The 17,039-nt window shown below is 37.9% G+C and overlaps 1 protein-coding gene across 1 annotated transcript in view; it reads right to left on the bottom strand.

The window, feature by feature from the left end:
* The window catches only part of haus8 (HAUS augmin like complex subunit 8), a 48,329-nt gene that overhangs the window by 11,892 nt on the left and 19,398 nt on the right, over positions 1–17,039 (bottom strand). Inside the window, exons 10-12 of the mRNA XM_069923218.1 lie at positions 13,629–13,709; positions 11,795–11,953; positions 2,302–2,443 (exon numbers count right to left, since the gene is read on the bottom strand). Coding sequence (XP_069779319.1) covers positions 2,302–2,443; positions 11,795–11,953; positions 13,629–13,709 — 382 coding nt within the window. The remainder of the gene's footprint in view (positions 1–2,301; positions 2,444–11,794; positions 11,954–13,628; positions 13,710–17,039) is intronic.

The following is a 17,039-nucleotide window of genomic DNA, read 5'->3' as shown; positions in this document are numbered from 1 at the left end:
ATTTCACTATCCTTTGCAGGGTCTTCTGGTCCGAGGTGGTACAATTTCCAAACCAGAGTGTGACGCAGTTGCACAGGATGCTCTCAATACATCCTCTGTAGAATGTAGTGAGCGGGAAGGGAAGGTTGAGAACCTCTATTCTAGAACCAATTGTTACGGAAATATTTTGCTTGAGAAAAATTGTCATTGGCCCATTTCCTTTGGAGTTATGAAACCGTGCACATAATGAGTCAATTAGGTACGATTAAAACAGTGGTTTTCAAACTTTCTTTCCACCCACATCCCATCTTAAGCAACCCCTTACTAATCACAGAGCACCAATGGCATAGCGATTACTTAAAGTGGTAAGTGAGTGTAAAGAATAGGTTGAGAACCAATGGTGTATTGGGAAAATGAGAGCACAGATAAAGCAAAAACTATTAGACCAAACAACATCTCCATATTATTGCTCCAGAACTAGATATGTCCCAAAACAATAATAACACTAGCATCCATCAAAATTACATAGGTATGCTCCATTTAAAAAATACAAATCTATTGCAGCTAGAGCATGCCCAGTTAGTTTACATTCATCACCTACAAATTCATGGGAGGCGTTATCAATTCAAGAGGGCCCGAGGGGGACCATGCTCCACTGACCATTGACGGCTCTACCGTTGAGGTAGTCAAGAGTATCATTCCTTGGAGTGCACTTAGCGGAGAACCTCACATGCTCCATAGCCAAGAAAGCCCAGCAGTGACTCTACTTCCTGTGAAGGCTGAGGAAACTCCCACCCTCCATCCTCACTACATTCTACAGAGGATGTGTTGAGAGCATCCTGTGCAACTGCATCACTGTCTGGTTTGGAAGCTGTACCACCTCGGACCAGAAGAAGTGAAATCAGCAGAAAAGATCTACCATGAATGACACAACAGGCAAAAGGCAATAAACATTGTGAAGGACTCCACACACCCCTCAAATAAACTGTTCTCTCTTCTGCATCTGGTAGGAGGTATTACAGCACTCGGGCCAGTACATCCAGATTGGGCAAGAGCTCCCCCCACCCCCCCCCCTCCACCCAAGCCATCAGACTCCTGAATTCCCAGAATATTTGGGGATTGGTACACAATTGCAAGTTGGATACACAAGTCTTAAATATTTTAAATGCGTTGAACTTGTATTCTAACCTATATTTATGTAAATATGTCCTGGAGCAATGCTGTCTTTAATGTGCAAGTACAGTATGAATGAGAAATAAAGACAACTTGACTAACCAACATTTACTTAATAACCTGCTCACCATGGCCAAGTTTGACTTCCTTTCTGAAGAAAGAATATTTGCAAGAGGGAGAGCAGTGAAGATTCACCAAATCGATTCTAGCAATTGCTGGCATTGGCTATGGAACAGTCCCCATGAGAGAAGTTAAGCGCACCAGGCTATACAAAAATTAAAAATGACAAATGATCGTCTAAAATGGGATATCAAAAACTAGGAACGACTCTCAACCATTTAGCACAGAGTTCTTAGATCAATGGAATGTTGAATATGAAATTAATCAAGGGATAAGTTTAATGCCATGATCTTTTTGAATGACAGATAGGTGCTAAATGGCCAAATTGTACATCATGTTCTTAATCATTCAGTATTTATTCTCGTTTTCTCATGTTCAGCTATGAAAATAAACATTACATCAATACCTAAAATTAAATTTTGGTGTGTAAAAGCCCTCAAAGTTTGTAATTTCAACACATTTTGTACCTGTACTTCATGGCCTTTCTTTTGTGAAATTCATTTATGTGGTTCCATAAAGGCTCAATTCAGGTTTAGCAGAACAGAACCAGGCACTTTATAAAAAGTGCATTGAAAAATCCCAATTTTAGCTAGTTTGGAGACAAGGCAGTTATTACACACATTTTGTGCTTAATTTACTGGGTCATGATTGATCATTTTCATGTATTTTCCAGTACATAAACAAATGTCGAGATCCACAGGACAGTGAGTATTTTACCATGGAAGATATCACTTCAAACTATTGTCTTGGTTATGAACACTTGACTAATATAGGCAGTTTGTGGAAAGCAAGAACAAATGCAACTATCGGTACACCACAATCACACCTCTTATGCCAACACATTTGCTATACCACAAGCTGGGGGTGGCATAGCATTTTCTACTTTGCACTGTTGAGCTGAACTTTGCTTTAATTAATTTGGCAGTCAGGGAAACAAAATACAAAAATCCTGCAGGAAATCGCAATTTTTTTCTGCTTCTGCATTCTCCACATCATCCAGTTGGAATTTGGACAAGTACTTAAACTTACCCAAGTCCTTCCTTGGGTCTTCTGACACATACACGTTCTTCACTGGAAGGCTGTGTCTTGTTGCATCAAGAGCTTGACCAAAACATTGGTATTGAATTTTGAACTGTTGGATTACAGGCACTACTAGTTTTAAAAGTTCCATCTGTAAATAAAATGAATTTAGTCAAAGTAAAAAATGCAATGAATTCAAATTAAAAAGTCAATTAAGAAAGTGCCAAATATTTAAAAAGCCATTGTTCAAAGAAAGTAAACAATTTAAAGTGGCTTGGCTTCCCTGTAAGACTTCATTCTGAAGACTGAAGGGAGTGCATTCTCTTCCCAATGTTTCTGGTTTATATGTCGCATTTGTTCAGTCTTCACGATTCCATGCATTATTATCCAAACTGCTTCTCAGAGTTGTTAAGGATACGAAAAGATTTTGGCTTTCTTTCAATTATTTTAACTCAACCCTCTCCAAGCCAGGCTGTAGAAAACTTTAGCATTTGCAGTGTGTGCGATAAAGAGCTGGGATGAAACCTGCAGTATAATGTGGCGTACAATACTTAAACAAGTTTGTTAACCAATGATTAATGGTTAAACTCAAATGATCTTGTAAAATTCAAGGATACCACAGGACCAAATATTTTTTTTTATTTTTTTAAATTTTTTTATTTTTCACACCATAAATCACGTTAGCCATGATATACACTTTTTCTTTTTCACACATATACAGTGACTTTTTCTCCCCCCCCCACCTCCCTCCTCCCAAGCCACCCCCCCCCTCTCATCCATTTTAGGTATACAATCTAGGTTGCATTAAGCCAGTCAGATAATGTTGTCATTCAACAAAAATACACCAGAAATTCTACTGAGTCCATTCTTTTCTTTTCTTCTCCTTCCATCAACTTAGGTAATGTTTGTTCCCGGTAGGTTTTCGCTATTGTATTTAATGTAAGGCTCCCATACTTGTTCGAATATTTCAATATTATTTCTTAAACTATATGTTATTTTTTCTAATGGAATACATTTATTCATTTCTATATACCATTGTTGTATTTTCAAATTATCTTCCAATTTCCAGGTTGACATAATACATTTTTTTGCTACGGCTAGGGCTATCTTAAGAAATCTTTTTTGTGCATCTTCCAAGTCAATTCCAAATTCTTTATTTTTTATGTTACTTAGGAGAAAGATCTCTGGATTCTTTGGTATATTGTTTTCTGTTATTTTATTTAATATCTGATTGAGATCATCCCAAAATTTTTCTACTCTCTCACATGTCCAGATTGCATGAATTGTTGTTCCCCTTTCTTTTTTTACATCGAAAGCATCTATCAGATACTGTTGGGTCCCATTTATTTAACTTTTGCGGTGTAATGTATAGTCTGTGTAACCAATTATATTGTATCATACGCAGCCTCGTATTTATTGTATTTCTCATCGTTCCAGAGCATAACTTCTCCCATGTTTCCTTTTTTATCTTTATATTTAAATCTTGTTCCCATTTTTGTTTAGTTTTACCATTTGTTTCCTCATTCTCCTTTTCTTGCAGTTTAATATACATATTTGTTATAAATCTTTTGATTAACATTGTATCTGTAATCATATATTCAAGGTTACTTCCCTCTGGTAAACTCAAATTGCTTCCTAATTTATCTTTCAAGTAGTATCTCAGTTGGTAATATGCCAGCGCTGTATCTCCAGTTATATTGTACTTATCTCTCATTTGTTCAAAGGATAAGAATCTACTTGCTGAAAAACAATTTTCTATTCTTTTAATCCGTTTTTTTTCCCATTTTCTAAAGGAAAGGTTGTCTATTGTAAAAGGGAGTAGCTTATTTTGCGTCAATATTAGTTTTGGTAATTGATAATTTGTTTTATTTCTTTCTACATGAATCTTCTTCCATATATTGAGGAGATGGTGTAATACTGGAGAAGTTCTATGTTGTACCAATTTTTCGTCCCATTTATATAATATATGTTCAGGTATCTTTTCCCCTATTTTATCTAATTCTAATCTCGTCCAGTCTGGTTTTTCCCTTGTTTGATAAAAATCTGATAGGTACCTTAATTGTGCGGCTCTATAATAATTTTTGACGTTTGGCAATTGTAAGCCTCCTTGTTTATACCATTCTGTTAATTTATCTAGTGCTATCCTCAGTTTCCCCCCTCTCCATAAAAATTTCCTTATTATTTTCTTTAACTCTTTGAAGAATTTTTCTGTCAGTTGTATTGGCAATGCCTGAAATAAGTATAGTATTCTTGGAAAAATGTTCATTTTAATACAGTTTATCCTTCCTATCAGTGTTAGTGGTAGCTCTTTCCAATGCTCTAAATCGTCCTGTAATTTTTTCATTAGTGGATTGTAATTGAGTTTATATAATTGGCCTAGATTTTTGTTTATTTGTATACCTAGGTATCTTATTGCCTGCATTTGCCATCTGAATGGGGATTCCTTCTTAAATTTTGAGAAATCCGTGTTATTCATAGGCATTGCTTCACTTTTATTTACATTTATCTTGTATCCCAACACTTCTCCATATTCCTTCAATTTCTTATATAATTCTTTTATTGATAGTTCTGGTTCTGTTAAGTACACTATCACATCATCCACAAATAGACTGATTTTATATTCCCTGTCTTTTATTTTTATTCCTTTTATATTATTATCTATTCTTATCGATTCTGCTAGTGGTTCTATAGCTAGCGCAAACAATACTGGTGATAGTGGGCATCCCTGCCGCGTTGACCTGCTTAAGTTAAATTGCTTTGATACATGTCCATTTACTGTCACTTTCGCTAACGGTCCCTTATATAATGCTTTAATCCAATTAATATACTTCTCCGGTAAACTGAATTTTTGCAATACTTTGAACAAGTAATTCCATTCTACTCTGTCGAAGGCCTTCTCTGCGTCTAAAGCAACTGCTACTGCAGGTGCTTTATTTCCTTCTACTGCATGAATTAAGTTAATAAATTTACAAATATTGTCTGTTGTGCGTCTTTTTTTGATAAATCCAGTTTGGTCTAAATTTACCATTTTCGGTACCTGTTCTGCTAATCTTTGCTAATAGTTTAGCTATTATCTTATAATCTGTGTTTAGCAAAGATATTGGTCTATATGACGCTGGTGAGAGTGGATCTTTCCCTTGTTTTAGTATCACTGTAATTATTGCTGTTTTACATGAATCTGGTAAGTTTTGTGTCTCATCAATCTGGTTGATTATATCCAGGAGGGGCGGTATTAATAGGTCTTTAAATGTTTTGTAGAATTCTATTGGGAGTCCATCCTCTCCTGGTGTCTTATTATTTGGTAATTTTTTTATTATCTCTTGTATTTCTACTGTTCCAAATGGTTCTGTTAATTTATTTTGTTCCTCTATTTGTAGTTTTGGTAGTTCAATTTTAGTCAAAAATTCATCTATTTTCCCTTCTTTCCCTTAGTTTTCAGTTCGGTATAATTGTTCATAGAATTCTCTGAAGTTTTCCTTAATTTCTTTTGGATTATATGTAATTTGTTTGTCTTTTTTCCTTGTTGCCAATACCATTTTCTTAGCTTGTTCTGTCTTAAGCTGCCATGCTAGGATTTTGTGCGTTTTTTCACCCAGTTCATAATATTTCTGTTTTGTCTTCATTATATTCTTCTCTACCTTATATGTTTGTAATGTTTCATATTTTATTTTTTTATCCGCCAATTCTCTTCTTTTGGTTGTATCTTCCTTTATTGCTAATTTTTTTTCTATGTTTACTATTTCCCTTTCCAACTGCTCTGTTTCCTGATTATAGTCCTTCTTCATCTTGGTTACATAACTTATTATTTGCCCTCTAATGAATGCTTTCATTGCGTCCCATAGTATAAACTTATCTTCCACTGATTCCGTATTTACTTCAAAATACATTTTTAATTGTTTTTCAATAAATTCTCTAAAATCCTGTCTTTTAAGTAGCATGGGGTTTAATCTCCATCTATACATTCTTGGAGGGATGTCCTCTAGCTTTACTGTCAGTATTAAGGGTGAATGGTCCGATAGCATTCTCGCTTTATATTCTGTTTTTCTTACTCTATCCTGCATATTAGCTGATAACAAAAATAGGTCTATTCTTGAGTATGTTTTATGTCTAGTCGAGTAGTATGAGTATTCCTTTTTTTTGGGTTTTGTTTCCTCCATATGTCCACAAGTTTCATTTCTTGCATTGATTTAATTATAAATTTGGTTACTTTGTTCTTCCTGTTAATTTTTTTCCCCGTTTTATCCATATTTGGATCCAAATTCAGATTGAAATCCCCTCCTATTAGTATGTTCCCTTGCGTATTAGCTACCTTCAAAAAGATATCTTGCATAAACTTTTGATCTTCTTCGTTAGGTGAATATATATTAAGTAGATTCCAAAGCTCCGAATATATCTGACATTTTATCATAACATATCTCCCTGCTGGATCTATTATTTCCTCTTCTATTTTAAATGGCACATTTTTGCTAATTAATATAGCCACTCCTCTTGCTTTTGAATTATACGATGCTGCTGTTACATGTCCTACCCAATCTCTCTTTAATTTCTTGTGCTCCAATTCAGTTAAGTGTGTTTCTTGGACAAATGCTATATCTATTTTTTCCTTTTTCAGTAAATTTAGTAGTTTCTTCCTTTTAATTTGGTTATGTATTCCATTAATATTTAAAGTCATATAGTTCAGCGTAGCCATTTTATATTTTGTTTATCTTCTCTTTCCGTTTTTCCATCATTACCTTTCCTCCTTTTCCATTTCTGTTTTCTTATTTTCAACTCTTTACAAGACAACATTCCTACAACATCCAACATTTTCCTTATTCTCCTATTTCTATCTTCTTTATCCCCAATCTCCCCTTCCCCTCCTGAGTTGTCCTTTATCCCTTGTCGGACAACCACATCTCCCCTCTCCATTTGGATTTGCGAATCCACTCGCAAGCGTCAACTGATTTTGCAGTGACCGCTCTTTTCCCCCACCCAGCAACCCCCAGAAAAGATTTCACTTTTCATATGTCACAAAGGTCACTCGTTTAATTCCTTCCTTATTCTCTCTATTCCATTACCTTCCCTTATTAATTCTTGTCTATACTATCTATATTTTCCTCTAATTACAGATACTTTCACGTATGCACATTGTCTCTATTCACTCTTATACCTCTTTACCCGCATACATATCAATCGTGATCATTTTTACTCTCATTACCCGTCTTCCTCCCTCAGTCTATTTTTGTAATTGTTCTGCAAATTTTCGTGCTTCTTCTGGATCCGAGAACAGTCTGTTTTGTTGTCCTGGAATAAATATTTTCAATACCGCAGGATGCTTCAGTATAAATTTATACCCTTTCTTCCATAAAATCGCCTTTGCTGTATTGAATTCTTTTCTCTTCTTTAGGAGTTCAAAACTTATATCTGGATAAATGAAGATTTTTTGCCCTTTATACTCCAGTGGTTTGTTGCCCTCTCTTACTTTTTCCATTGTCTTCTCCAGTACCTTTTCTCTTGTAGTATATCTTAGGAATTTTACTACAATAGATCTTGGTTTTAGTTGTGGTTGTGGTTTAGAGGCCAATGCTCTATGTGCCCTTTCTATTTCCATTTCTTGCTGTAGTTCTGGACATCCTAGGGTCTTAGGGATCCACTCTTTTATAAACTCCCTCATATTCTTGCCTTCTTCATCTTCCTTAAGGCCCACTATCTTTATGTTATTTCTTCTGTTATAATTTTCCATTATATCTATTTTTTGAGCTAGTAGTTCTTGTGTCTCTTTAGTTTTTTTATTAGATTCCTCCAATTTCTTTTTTAAGTCTTCTACCTCCATTTCTGCTGCTACTGCCCGTTCTTCCATCTTGTCCATTTCTTTCCCCATTTCTGTTAAGGTCATATCTATTTTATTCACTTTCTCTTCTGGGTTGTTTATTCTTCTTCTTAAATCATTGAATTCCTGTGTTTGCCATTCTTTAAATGACTCCATGTATCCTCTAACAAGAGCAAGTATATCCTTTACCTTGCCTTTCCCTTCATCTATTTCACTGTATTCTTCCTCTTCTTCTTCCTCTGGGTTGGCCATCTGTTGTTTCTTTGTTGCCCTTTCTTTCTCTTCTTTCTTGTTTTCATTGTTTTCTGTGGTCTCTTCTTGCTGCAGGTGTTCTGCAGCTGTCGTTGCCGGCTGTGGAGATCAACTCCCCAGCTGGTCCCCCCTCCCGTCGGTGTGTTTTTTTTCATGCACGGTTGCGCACTTTTACTCGGCTCTGTGAGCCATTGTTGTAGTTCTTTTTCTACCGACCTGAGGTAGTGGGCTCCTCTCTCCACAGCGGGCCTCTTCGGACAGGTAAGGCCTTCACCTTTTTCCTCCGTTGTCTTCTCTTCCTCTCTTCTTACCGTTGATTTTGATTTTTCTTCTTTTGTCTCCATCTTCTTTCCACCTTTATACTCACTTTTCTTTAACTTTTATTTCTGTGCCTTTGTATTTTCTCTTGTTTTTCCCGACTTTTCTGGAGAGGGCTGGAGTTCTCCGTCCGGCCACTACTCCATCACGTGACTCCTCCCCAGGACCAAATATTTTTTGACTGCATTGTGGCTAAATGCTATTGGGGAAAGTAATGAATGCTGGATGCTGCTGAGGTGTTTTGTAACCAACTCTTCAAGCACCCCAGTTCCTCAATTGTATGTTTTGCTTTTATGCATGATCCACATGCTGAAATTCAAAGCAGTCAAAATTAACCACCAAGGACTAGAAAGTGAGAAAAATCAATACAAAATAGTTGGATCAGACACCTCCATATTAATAAAGGTGTCATCAGTGCTCTTTGGTTTTTAAACAAGATAAGCGTTGACAGCAAATGATAGACCTCAGTGCCAATGTACAAAGCTTTCAGCAAAAACCTTCATATTTGCAATGCTGCTCAGATCTAAGCACCATTCATCTACAAATAACTATTCTATACTTCCAAAGTAGATACTTTGGATCAGTAACAATTCAATCTTTCCACTGTAAAATGGTGGATATAGGCATTCCAAATAAGTTCCAAACATCCAACTATTTCAAAAATACATCCTACTGTGCTGTTTCAGGCTATTCTTAACTTGTCGTAAGTCATCTAATGGCAAGATTTTTTTTTTTTTTTTATATATATATAAAAATGTTCTCACTTTCTAAATTAAACGTGATAACCTGGATAAATCAACAGCAATTGTATTATTTGGAAGACTGATACTTGTACTGGGATAATAGAATAACTGTCGATATTTAAACCCAGGAGGGGAAAGTCCAAAGAGAAACCATCTTAATTATGTGATCATAAAATTATTGCCCTTGTTCTGGATCATTAATGTCCTTTAAGAGCATCTGCTTAACTTGTCTAAACTACATGCAACTCCAGACGCCATACAGTTGACCTTGCACTGCATCCTCACTTTATGGATGGACAAAATGCTAGAATTGCAGAGACAGCAACATTCGATTGACAAATATAAAAAATACACAAAATTCAGGAATTAACTCAGATCAAGCATTTTACTGCAAAAAAAGTTTCAGGAGGAGTAAATCAGATTTGGAAAAAGTGAATAAACAACAAAGTTTCAAACTCCAGAGCAGGGGATAAAATTAGAATAAAGAACGTCTGAAAGGGTGATAAGCAAGAAAATCTTTGCAAGAAATGGAATGCTTGAAAATTGTAGCAATAGTGGACAACGGGGCAAAGGGTACAACGATGCTGGATCCCCCAGATGCAGAACACAAAAGATGAAAATTAAGTAGCCTTCAATAGTGTAGCTGCCTCACAGCTACAGGGTCCTTGGTTCAATTCTGAAGTGATTTGTGTGAAGGTTGTGCATCTTCCTTTCAATTGTTTCACTGGGTGCCCTGCTTTCCTCCCACATCCCAAGACCTGCTGGTTAGCAAATTAATCAGATATTGTATATTACCTCACTGCAAGAAAATATGAATGGGAAGTAAAAGACTGGAAATAATTATGGTCAGGCAGCAACTATGGAGAAAATTTGAGCTGGTGTTACAAGCCTTGCATCAGGACAGGCAAGATCCGACATGTTGGAAAAGTTGGTTATCTGAAATTATTCCATATCGAGGCCCAAAGGGCTGAAATGCACCCGTGGAAGGTGCTGTTTATCAAGTGAAAGGCATCTGGAATTTCAGTCATCCACGTAGATGAACAATGGTGTGCAGATTGGATTAACAAAACCTTGGACTGGGTGACCAATGTTGGAAACCACATCAGAAGCAGGAGGCAACACCAAACATACAAGAGAACTGCTCCTCCCTGCTTTCCCTGTATCAACTGTTTTGGTCTTTGAATATTGGGAAGAGACTTGAAAGAAGGTGTTTTTGGAATATTGAAAGAGGAGGATAAAGGGAGACTTATCTGTTGATAGCATGTCACTGAAAGTAGCAGAAATTACAGATTGGGTGGAAGACAAGAACAAGTGGATTTTTTCACTTTGTCGGTGGGTGGAAAGGGCGAGAGCAGAAGTTGCAAGAAAAATATGTACAAGATCCCTGTCAACTATGGTGGTGAAGAAACAACCAGGAAAAAGGAAGACAGTTCAGAAGTTGGGAAGTCTCATCATCAGGTCAGACATGAAGGATTCAGATTTATTTTCTTATGTTTCCATTTAGATAAAGTCAGATCATTAAGTTGATAAAACACTGCCCATACATCCAAAGGAGTTTTAGAGAACAAAGTGAGGTATGGTGGATGCAACATTTTCAAGAAAGGAAAGGCTACTATCTGAAAACAATGTTGGATGGACTCTTCAGGTCTCAGAGCATCTACAAAAACCTCAAAATTTCTGGTCAATGATCTGCCATTAGAAGAAATTGCTTCTTTGACATTTTCCCATTTCTATGTGTGCACAAAACTAAAAGGAAAGTGTACAAGATTGAAATCAGGAATTTTAATGATAAAAATTGATGAGGCCATCTGAAAGTGGATGATTAAGGATTGTGAGCACCAAAACACATCTCTCGGAGCTACAATTGGAGACAACAGGTGAAATTGTCAAAAATGCAAGTATAAAACAGTCAATTATCTAAATTTGTTCAATTCAAAGTTCAGAGTGGAAGGTTATAAACCTATCTGAGATTTTCCCTCGAGTTTACATTCAGCTTCATTGGAACAGTGAAGCAGGCCAAACCACAATAGGGTAGAGAATTAAAGTAAAGTAGGGTTCACCTTTCAAAGACTGAACATGATCTGCAAATCAGTCAATCAACCGGTTAGGTTTCAACAATCTGACCTTGAACACCAACTCTTATTCTCTTCCAAGTCGTTGATATACTGTACATCTCAGGCATTTGATTTTATTATTTCAGATTTTCAGCTTCTGTTGCGTTTTAATATCATCTGTCTGTTGGGAGTTATTTATTAGCAGAACTTAAAAGCATCCTTAAATGTCAATCTGCAACATGCACAACACTGTAGAAGTCACACAATAAAGACAGGATCTACAAAAGGTGCCATTCTCTTGCAGCAGCCAGTAAACATTAACTCACCTGTTGTCCTATTATTGAATTCAACCGCTTTTTATTTTCCCTCAAAAGGTACTCTTGCTTCTCTTCAAATATCTTTTTTCTCAAATGCTGGTTTTCCTCTTCAAGCAGGAGCAAGTTCTGTTCTGCCTTTTCTTGGTATTTTTGCAAGTTATTTTCCCTCTAGGAAAAGGAGAAAAAATGTTAATTGCTTCAAACTTTCATCGTACAATATGTACTAGAATAGATATTTAAGATCTTAAAAGAAAATCCCAAAATAGAAAGCAACGACAAGCAATGTCAAAGACATTGGGTTGATTACATTTTGTCAGAACTGGAAAAGAAGGAAAGCTTATTAAGCAGCAGAAGGGAGGGTGGAGGATAAGATTTTTCACTCTGAAAAACCAAAGACTCTTCTGTGCAGTGAGCTGGGAAAACAACTTAAAGTCAATAGTGAGAAAGATGCAAGGAATACAGAAGAGCAGAAAGATTTAGGAGTAACGGTACATCGTTCCCTGAAGGTAGAAACTCACGTGAATAGGGTGGTGAAGAAGGCTTTTAGTATGCTGGCCTTTATCAATCATTGCATGGAATATAGGAGTTGGGAGGTGATGTTGAGATTGTATAAGACGTTGGTGCGGCCTAATTTGGAGTTCTGTGTGCAGTTCTGGTCGCCTAATTATAGGAAGGATATAAACAGAGTGGAGAGAGTGCAGAGAAGGTTACCTGGGTTTAAGCGTCTAGAGTACAGGGAGAGATTGGACAGATTAGGTCTTTATTCTTTGGAGCGTAGAAGGTTGAGAGGGGATTTGATAGAAGTATTTAAGATTATGAAAGGGATAGACAGAGTGGATGTGGATAGACTATTTCTGTTAAGAGGAGGAAAGATTAAAACAAGAGGACATGAGTTAAGAATTAAGAATTAAGGGGCAGAGGTTTAGAGGTAACATGAGGGGGAACTTCTTTACTCAGAGAGTGGTAGCCGTGTGGAGCTTCCGGGAGAAATAGTGGCGGCGGAGTCAATTGTATTATTTAAGAAAAGGTTGGACAGGTATATGGATGAGAAGAAGATGGAGGGTTATGGGCATTGTGCAGGGAGGTGGGACTAGAAAGGGGTGTTTGGTTCGGTGCGGACTAGAAGGGCCTAATGGCCTGTTTCCGTGCTGTAATTGTTATGTTATGTTATGGAATGAAGCCAAGCTCCTTAAGGACAAAGTGTTTAGGTCACAAGAAAAAAAGAAAAGGAATCAAATGCATTATGTAAAAAGTAAAATGCGAAAAGTCTGCAGACACTATGGTTGAAGTAAAAACAAAGCTGGAGAAACTCAGCAGGGCAAACATCTTAATTTATATAGCAAAGATACATAACCGATGTTTCAGGCTTGAGCTTTTCAAGGCATAGAAAAGTGAGGCAGGCGTCTGAACAAAATGATCAGAGAGTGGAGCACAATCCCAAAGGCAGGAGGTAATTGATGGATAAGGGAGGGAGAGCACAGCAGCAAGCAGGGGGGGAGGAGGGATGGCTTAGAGAATAGAGAGGGAAGAGGGTGAGAGCCAAGGGAAAGGAAGCAAGGGCAAAGAGAAGGAGAATGGAGGCTAGGTTAGCAGAAGCCACAGAAGTCAATGTTAATGTCATCCGGTTGGATGGCATTAACATTGTGTAAAAATCTGTTGATTGTTTAATGCAGCAGCAGATTAAAGAAAGGGTTGAAAGCTTGCAAGAGAAAACTAGATTGATCATTCCGATATGGCCTGTTTTCAGTCACTATTCTTTCCCAAAGAAACACATGTACATATTTTCTGTTGTAAGAGAGCAGGATATCTAAGAAAATGCATTCAACCAATTATTTTAACTCACCGTAACAGCCATATAAGAGAATAACAGTGTATCAAAATTCATTTTTTCAATTTCTTCATCTTCAGATAGGAGTGGAGACAACTATATATAAAAAAAATAAGGTTTTGAAATGTACAATTGAACAAGACAAATTAAGATTCACCTAGGAAAAGCCTCGCAAATGTTTTGAAATTTACAATTGAACAAGACAAATTAAGATACACATAGGAAAAGCCTCACAGAGGTTTCAGGTTTTAAAAACTTCAAGAACTGTTCATAAATACCAAATCTAGTGCAGTAGCAGACAGCAAAGCTTCACTCCCACAAGAACTCAATGTCTTCTACGCCCATTGGGCCACAGAGACAGCAAAGAACCACCCTGCCACACCCCAACACTCCCTGATGATCCCATCATGTCCATAACTGAGGATGACAAGCGTGCTGCCTTCCAGTGAGCGAATCGGAGGAAAACATCTGGCCCGGATGGAGTACCTGGCCGGGTAATGACCAACACTTTCACGTACCATGACCATCAGTACTTATATCAACAGTGTTGGTGTTTTTAAAGGTTGGTATGGAAGCTCATCAGCTCCTGTCTGAGCGGCAACATGGATATGTTCCGGCTCGCCAATCGTAGAAACAAGTCTATGGTGGATGCCATCCCTGTGGCTCTACACAAAGCCATGCAACACCTGGACAGTAGATGCATTCATCACGACGCTCTTTACCGACTACAGTTTGGCATTTAACAACACCATCCCCTCAAAACTGATCAGAAAACTTTAAGATCTGGGACTCAACACCCCATTATGTAATTTGATCATGAATTTCCTCACCTCCAGATGACAATCAATGATTGGCAAGAACATCTTAATAATCTCCATCAGTTCTAGAGCACCATTGGGCTATGTTCTTAGCGCCCCCCCCCCTGCTAATTTTACACCAATATCTGTGTGGCTCATTATGACATCTACAAATTTGCTGATTATGCACGGTATAAATATGATAAGTCAGCACACAAGAGAAGTGCACCAACGATAAGCTTCCACTCAATATCACCGATTGTTGACTACAAGAAGGGAAAACCAGAGGTATATGATTCAGTGATTATTTCAGGATCAGAGCTGGTGAGGGTGAGCAAATTTAAGTTCTTGAAGGATCTTTCCTGGACCCAACACACTAATGGCATCGTGAAGAAAGCATGTTAGGAGTTTGCGGCGGTTTGATATAATACCAGGAACCCTTGGCAAATTTTTGCAGAAGAGTGGCTGCATCATGGTCTGGTATGGGAACACCAATACCCCTGAGCATCAAGCCCTCCAAAAGGTAGTGGACACAGCCCAGGGCATCACAGGAAAACCCTCCCCATTATCAAGTGCATCGAGAGGGAATGCTGCCGTCGGAGAGTAGCAGCAATCATCAAGGATCCACGCTGCCCAGCACACGCTCGGTTCTCACTGCTGCCATCAGGAAAGAAGTATAGGTGCTACAAGACCAGGTTCAGGAACAGCTGCTACCCCTCCACCATCAGACTCCTCAACAACAAACTCAATCAGGGACTAATTTAAAGACTCTCACTTGAGCACTTTATTGGTTTTTTTTTCTATCTCTGCATTGCACAGTTTGTTTACATTTGTTATCTGTTCACATTTCTGTTTACATGTATATACGGTGCATAGTTTTTTTTTTGCACTCAGTAGTGGAGCGGGTCAAGAACTTCAAATTCCTCAGTGTCAACATAGAGGATCTGTCCTGGAGCCTCCACATTGATGTAATCACAAAGACGGCTCGTCGGCAGCTATATTTTGTGAGCTGCCCGAGGAGATTCGGTACGTCACTAAAGACTCCTGTAAACTTCTACAGGTGTACCATGGAGAGCATTCTGTCTGGTATGGAGGTGTCAACTCAGAACAAAAATAAACTCCAGAGGGTTGTTAACTCAGTCTATGACATCACAGGCACCAGACGACTCCATCGAGGACATTTACATGAGGCGGTGTCTTAAAAAAAAACCAGCCTCTATCCTCAAAGATCCCACCACCCAGGCCATGCCCTCTTCACTCTGCTACCATCGGGGAACAGGTACAGGAGCCTAAAGGCTTCTTCCCTACTGCCAGATTCCTGAATAATCAATGAACTAAAGACACTGCCTTACTTTTCCTGCACTACTATAAAAAATAAAATATTAACAATAATAATCTCGTAAGATGGTTATATGTTTGCACTTTTGATGTTGCCGCAAAACACCAAAGTTCATGATAATAAATCCTGATTCCTTCTCAAAGCAGACATAGAAGGTGTTCAGCTGATGAGGTAATAAGCATCACAGCCATCTATGGTGTTTTCCCTCACTTTACAGGCTGTAATGGCCTGCACTCTCTGCCTTAGCTGGTGTGTATCCGTCTGTCCAGAATTGCCACATTCAGGAAATTAGCAGCATACAACTTTCACATCATAAGATGCCAGACATTAATAACACCAACAAGAGTGTCTAACCCCCCCACCCTTGATACTCAATGGCATTACAATCAGTCATCCATAATTAATGGTTTGGAGAATTACCATCAACAGAAACTCAATTGGACTAGCTACATAAATAATGCAGCAACAAAGCTATATCAGAGTTTGAAATTATTATCTAATTTTCACCTCACACATACAATTAATTGTATTTGATCAGAGAGAAGCAACCAAAACTTGACTGCTTCACAAGGAAGGGAGTCCATAAATTGAACAGAGTCTTGAGAGGGGGGGGGGGAACCATAGCCAAAAAAAGTTGAGAATAGCTGGTGTAGAAGGTTTACAACAAGATTTAGACCAAATGCAGTGTGGGGCGGAAGAGTTGCAGATGGGGTCATTCTGGAAGGTCAAACAAAAGCAGAGTACATGTTCAATGGCAGGATTCTTAATAATGTGGGAAGAAGAGGGACTTTGGGGTCCAAATTGTTAGCTCTTTCAAGGTTGCAGTACAGGTTGATAGGGTAGATCAGAAGGTATGGTATGCTGGCCTTCATGTCAGGGGATTGAGCAATGGTGTTCAGTTCTGGATGCCTCATTACAGGAAGGATGTGGAAGCTATGAAAAGGGTGCAGAGGAGATTTATGAGGATGATGTCTGAATTGGAAAATATGTCTTATGAGGCAAGGTTAACGGATCTAAGGTTTCTCTTTGGAGCAAAACAAAAATGGTCCACATAATTATGAGAGACATAAATAGAGTGGATGGCAAACATGAGAGAAACAAACTCCAGAAGACATCTGCACAAGGTGAGGGTAGAAAACTATTGATGAGAGATCAGGGGCAAGTTTTTTTTCCTACATAAACAGAGTAGTGGGTTCTTGGTATGCATTACTGAGGTTGGTGGTGGAGGATGGTACAATAGGGGCAATTAAAATACTCAGACAGGCACATGGATGCAAGAAAAAGAGAGGG

The sequence above is a fragment of the Narcine bancroftii genome, chromosome 3 (assembly GCF_036971445.1).
Source record: "Narcine bancroftii isolate sNarBan1 chromosome 3, sNarBan1.hap1, whole genome shotgun sequence".
Lineage (NCBI taxonomy): Eukaryota > Metazoa > Chordata > Chondrichthyes > Torpediniformes > Narcinidae > Narcine > Narcine bancroftii.
The sequence above is the reverse complement of the archived record's forward strand: the minus strand, read 5'-3'. Positions and strand labels throughout refer to the sequence as shown.